Source organism: Cynoglossus semilaevis, chromosome 10 (genome assembly GCF_000523025.1).
Source record: "Cynoglossus semilaevis isolate Cse_v1.0 chromosome 10, Cse_v1.0, whole genome shotgun sequence".
Lineage (NCBI taxonomy): Eukaryota > Metazoa > Chordata > Actinopteri > Pleuronectiformes > Cynoglossidae > Cynoglossus > Cynoglossus semilaevis.
In genome coordinates this window covers 20415919-20421886 of record NC_024316.1, presented here as the reverse complement: position 1 = coordinate 20421886, position 5968 = coordinate 20415919, and the positions used below count along the sequence as shown (strand labels likewise).

At 43.8% G+C, this 5968-nt stretch overlaps 1 protein-coding gene across 1 annotated transcript in view; it reads right to left on the bottom strand.

Moving 5' to 3' along the window:
* tnnc1a (troponin C type 1a (slow)) overlaps positions 1–1930 on the bottom strand; it is a 3888-nt gene extending 1958 nt beyond the window's left edge. The window contains exons 1-3 of the mRNA XM_008319468.3: positions 1800–1930; positions 750–780; positions 72–218 (exon numbers count right to left, since the gene is read on the bottom strand). Coding sequence (XP_008317690.1) covers positions 72–218; positions 750–780; positions 1800–1823 — 202 coding nt within the window. The 5' untranslated portion in view covers positions 1824–1930. The remainder of the gene's footprint in view (positions 1–71; positions 219–749; positions 781–1799) is intronic.
* Positions 1931–5968: the final 4038 nt, after the last annotated feature.

Genomic DNA, 5968 nt, shown 5'->3' with positions numbered 1-5968 from the left:
CATCATCATCACCATCATCATCATCATCACCACCATCATCATCATCGTCGTTCTGGTTTGTTCAGACTCACCATCTTCGTCCACCTCGTCGATCATCTCCTGCAGCTCCTCTGGTGTAGGGTTCTGGCCCAGCATCCTCATCACCTTTCCTAGCTCCTTGGTGCTGATGCATCCGTCCTCAGCATCTTGCACAAAGATGTCGAAGGCGGCCTTGAACTCTGCCACACAACAACACCATCGTCTGTGGTTAGAACCAGGAGATGACACTTGGACAACAAGGGTCAGTGACCTGAGGCCTGGTCACTCTATGTCAAACTCGGAGCCCGTGGCCCAAATCAAGCCCACAAAGTCATTTCATGTGGACGAGCAGAGCTAAACATGCATATGGTATAGATCACTGGTATAGATCACTGGTATAGATCAGTGGTATAGATCACTGGTATAGATCAGTGGTATAGATCACTGGTTTAGTCACTGGTTTAGTCACTGGTCAACTCTGGTGTGTGTGTAACATGTACACGTAGTCATTTTCAACTGTAATAAAGTGTACCATTACATTTGCTTGATTATAATCTACATTTCCCATAATGCACGGCAACTGTGCGACCCACCACTGCGTCCTGTCAGTAACAGACTGGTCAATAAATGTTGGCGCCTTGAGTGATTGGACGAGTGTTATTAGCAGTGTGACGTAGCCTAGCAGAGATGTTGACGACGGTAGTCATGGAAACGTACAAACAAAGCCTCACCATTTTTCTGCTCGTCTGTCAGCTGCTCAACCTGTTGACAAAAAAAAACAAAAAAAAAACAGAAATTCAACAACAGACTTTTCAACTGCGTCACAGATTGACACATTTGGTCACTGATCTGGACCGCACCAGGACTTGGACGCCCACGCCCACAGACCGGGCCTTCCCTGAGAAAACACAGAGCCGAGATGTGGAAGCCGGTGAGAGGAGGAGTTAAAAATAGTGCGACAGGAGGATCAGGAAGCACAGATAAAGGACACAACACACATCGTTCTAAATTAGCATAGCTGTGGACGAGGACCAACAATGGAACAGTAATCCTGGAAAAGCTGCAACGAATGAGATCGGGAGACAAGTGCTTATGTCAGAGTTATCGTCTGTAAACCGCCATAAATTAGACGCACGCACGCACACACACGCACACACGCACACAGATCCATGAACATATGTTCCTCTGGTGATGATGTACGAAAAAAAACTAAGTGAATACTTGTGTGAGTATGTGTGTTTTTACTGTCTCTGTGGTATTAGAGCGACCAGCTGACACACACACACACACACACACACACACACACATCTCTGGCTTACAGATAATGCTGGAATTCATTCACTTAGGTGGGGTAGGGGTGATGGAGGAGGAGGGGTGATGGAGGGGGCTCCTATCAGCTCTGATAGGACTGAAGTGGGAAAAACATCTAGAGACAAATATGGAGGTGAGGATTTTTAGGACTGGTGATGGAGGTGATGGAGGTGATGGAGGTGATGGAGGTGATGGAGGTGATGGGCTGAGCCACAACAACAGGAATGTGTCACACCTTCAGTTCAGTTCAGATGAAAAAACAAACAGAAGTTTTTTTTTAGTTTTTTTTAGATCAACAAACTTCTCTCTGACGTCCAGTTCATGAAAACTGCAGCTAGTTAGTCGTTAGTTAAGGTTAGTGGTCGCTGATCTGAACCAACGCCATCATCACAGACATCACCTCACACACACACACACACACACACTCTTCTAACAACAGTTCCTGTGTTCCGTGTTTTCGGAGGACGTACCGCAGCCTTGTAGATGTCGTTCATGACGGAGGTTCGATTCCTGCCTGTCCTGACGGCTCCTGACACACACGGGGGGAGGTAGTGACCAGATCAGGGCAGGACACCGGCCTCATTCTGACTGGGTTTTATAGCCAGAGCCCCCCCGCCCGCCCTAGCCCGCCCCACCCTCGGTGGCCCCTCCCTGGGCGGCTCTGCTCCCCCTGTGTTTGTGTGTCCACCGCAGCGTCTGGACGTGTGTGTCATTTGGCCAATCTGTCACAATCACCGGGCTCAGATAAAAATGCTGCAGCTCTTTGGGGGCATACTTTGGACAGGAATGAAGTGGGGGGGGGTAGGACAGGAATGAAGGGGGGGGGGTTATATGTGGTGGTGGGGCCTAATCTCCAGGGCAGGGGCTATAGAGACACTCAACATTCCTGCAGACAGGGAGCAGAGACACCCAGGCTGGGCGGGGGGGTCGGGGGGTGAAGGTGGAGCGGCTGGCTTTGAGGAGGGGAGAGAACGAGAGCGTGTGTGTCAGAATGATAGAGAGAAAAGGGGGGAGAGAGAGAGAGAGAGAGAGAGAGAGAGAGAGAGAGAGAGAGAGAGAGAGAGAGGTGACAGTTGTAGCAGGAAAGTGTGTCAGCTTTAAAACTAACGAAGGCTCCAGTCCATTTAAGGTCTCTGTTTCAGCTGACCAGACCTGGACGACCACAGGACAACCCATGGTACACGGCCCACTACGACACCTCTAGTGGGCCGTGATCCTAATTTTTAACTACAATGAAAAAAAAACAAACCCTCCCCAGACTGGGATGGTTCCAGTTCCTCTGGTTTGAGTCACATGAACCAGAACTCTGCCACAGACCAGAGGTCCAGAAGATCATGAACCAGAGGTCCAAAAAGTATTTTATATGAATATTTTAAAAATCACCCAAAACACGCCTTACTATAGCCTTACCATCGTGAAAAAATCTAAAAAAAAAAGACTTTTTTTTCTAAAAAGTTTTTTTCTAAAAATTTCTTTCCTAAAAAACATTTTTTTTCAAAATTTTATCTAATTTTTCATCTTTTCTCAAAAAATATTTTTTGTTTCAGAAAAATTACAGATCATGAACCAGAGGTCCAGGAGATCATTCACATCCATTCTTAAGGCCACCATGACTGTCATTGACTCAGTGAAAATATCTTTAAAAAAATAAATCTCATCAAATTAGGGCACTTAGAGAACAGTTTAAAAAGTTTTTTTAAAAAACTGTCAAAATGTGAACAAAAATTCCCAAAAACAAAAATGTTGTGAAACGTGGATTGTTAAAATTGTATCTTTTCTTGCATGTTTCTCATTAAATTATGGTATTTACAGAACCTTTTTATAAAATTTTCTGTCAAAATCTGAACTTTCAAAATTAAACAAATAAATCTGTAGACCCCAACACTTTTTTTTTGCCTGTCACATCTCTTTCTAAATGACTCTCTTGACTACCTGCGAGACACACGGTTACGCAGCAGAGGGCGCTGTCTACTACACTTCGACCGGATGAAATTGTTGCAAGTCAGCCTCAGGATATTCAATTTATCAACAGTGAGGTTGGTGAGATATCTAGGTCAAACAAATCCAACTACTTCAAGACGCATTTCAATTTAATTGTGCACGCGGCAAGACTTTGAAGCGGAAAAAAAAAAATCTAAAAAACATTGGGGAACAGCGCTGTTTGAGATTCACACACACACACACGCGTAAACACAGAGTGGCGGGCTTCTAAATGACGAGTGATCATGCTGCTTTATAATGGGATGCTAATGTGGCCTGGCACAGCTTACAAGCATCATGTAGGCTCTCAGGAAGAGAGAGAGGGGGAGAGAGAGAGCTCCATTCAACAACATACAGAGCTCTCACCAGTCAGAATGTTGCTCCATGGAAATATACAGGTAGCTCATCACGGGTGTGCTGTTGTTAGGCAACATGAGCTGCTTTATAGACAAAGAATTTAGGTTTTAAAATGTTGCAGAACGGGACAAAGCAAAAAACATTTAGTGCAGCACTAACATCTTGAAACACAGTTAATGGACCATAAAACTCCCACAGGGTTTATATACAGCTTTACTTTATGTCAGAAATAAAAGATGACGTGCCAAGCTGATGGTTTTTGTTTTATTTTTTTAAGATTATGTTAAAAGTATGATTTCTGTAATGTTTTACCTAAATATCAGCGGAATTATTTATTACTTACTGTGTTAAGAAATACCAGCGCACGTTCTAAGCTCTGAGAGCCAGACGCAGTCTGAGCTACACTTGACTGCTGCTGCTGCTGCTGCTGCTGTTACTGCTGCTGCTGCTGTTACTGAATTTAAAATCACACTGATGAGTCTTCATGGTCAGACAGTCTGTTCACTTCAAGACTTTTTTTTTACATCATTATTGGAGCATGTAAACATATGCAGACCCCCCCGTCCGCCCGCCCCCCCACCTCTTCACACACATGCACACACACGTGTGGACGCACCGAGGTCTGTTTGGTCACTACCCATTTCCTCCAGCAGAGGAAGGCGGAGGAGAACGCCAGCCATCTCCCCCACACGGTGCAATCAGACGCCACATCTCAAATCCACAATTCACCGCACACCGCTTTTTGAGGGGTTGCCATAGAAACTCTGGTGGGTAGTAACGGACAGAGAATGAGAGGAGATGAAGGGGGGACTGTTCAACCCCACCCACCTCCGACATCGCCTCCCTGCCACCACATTTTGTCCTCACTGTGACTGTGTTATTTTCTCATCTTCTCCTCCCAGAGGCACACATGCACTCGTCTGAACTACACACACGCCGACACACACAGGAAGTCCTCATCAGCACTGCATATAGGTATATGTGTACGTCCATTCTTACAAAACGAGGCAGTGGCACTAACAATCTTCATCATCATCACCATCACCATCATCATCATCATCATCATCATCATCATCATCATCATCACAAGAAGGTAAGATGGGGTCACAGGTTGGACAATGGAGACAGTATTTCACACAGATTCAAAGGAGATTGAATTGTTCAAAGTAGGGGTGGAGCTAATACTCAGGATCGGTACCGGTCCGATAGCGGTTCAAATTTCAGGATCGATCAAATGCTCAACTTAACTTTGCGTAACATGTTCTGTAAACAAAACCTCAACGGCAGCCCGCGGTACGCTGCAGGAGAAAAGAAGGTATCGGATTGATAACGGTATCGGCAGTATCGGTGCTGGACATGGACATGGAACTGGAAGTGCATGGGTACAAAACGGGTCAAGATACTTCACATACTGGGTCCAAACACTGTGCTGATCCAACGAGTCAATACCACAAACGCTCTGCTCACTTTCTGACTGTGTTAACAATAAAAAAAGTCTGTGTTGGTGCCGTCCTCCAGAGGTCGGAGTCAGCCTGAAGGAACACTGAGAGGGCGTCTTCAAGCTCAACTTCTGGAGGACAGTTTGTCCTTTTCATGTGTTCTTGATCATGTACAAACACACACACACTAACATACCCATCCATCCATTTTCATCCTCTTATCCGTTACCAGGTCGCAGGGGCAGCAGTCTCCACCCACATCACATTGCACCGTACCAACCCCCCTGAACCTTCCTGCAGGTGGTGAGTCCAACCGAGATTTGAACTTGCCCAGGAGGTGAACCCTGGCTCCACAACAATGACAGAGACATTGCCTCTGGGCCAAAGCGCCACTTGAAAAAATTTCGAAAAAAAAAAATTTCGAAAAAAAAATTTCAAAAAAAAAAAATTTTCGAAAAAAAAATTTCGAAAAAAAAAATTTTTTTCAAAATTTTTTGGTTACATCCAAATTTCCTGTGTCACGTGGTCATAGGGTGAAAAATTTTCATGAAAATTTTTTTCAAAATTTTAGTTTTTCTGCACGTTTCTCATTAAATAAGAGCATTTTGAAAAAAAAAATTTGAAAATTTTTCTTTTCAAAATTTTTTGGTTACATCCAAATTTCCTGTAACGTGGTCATAGGGTGAAAAAATTTTATGAAACTTTTTGAAATTTTTTTTTTCCAAATTTTAGTTTTTATGCATGTTTATAATTAAATAAGAGCATTTTGAAAAATAAATTTTCAAAATTTTTTTTTTCAAAATTTTTTGGTTACATCCAAATTTCCTGTGTCACGTGGTCATAGGGTGAAAAATTTTCATGAA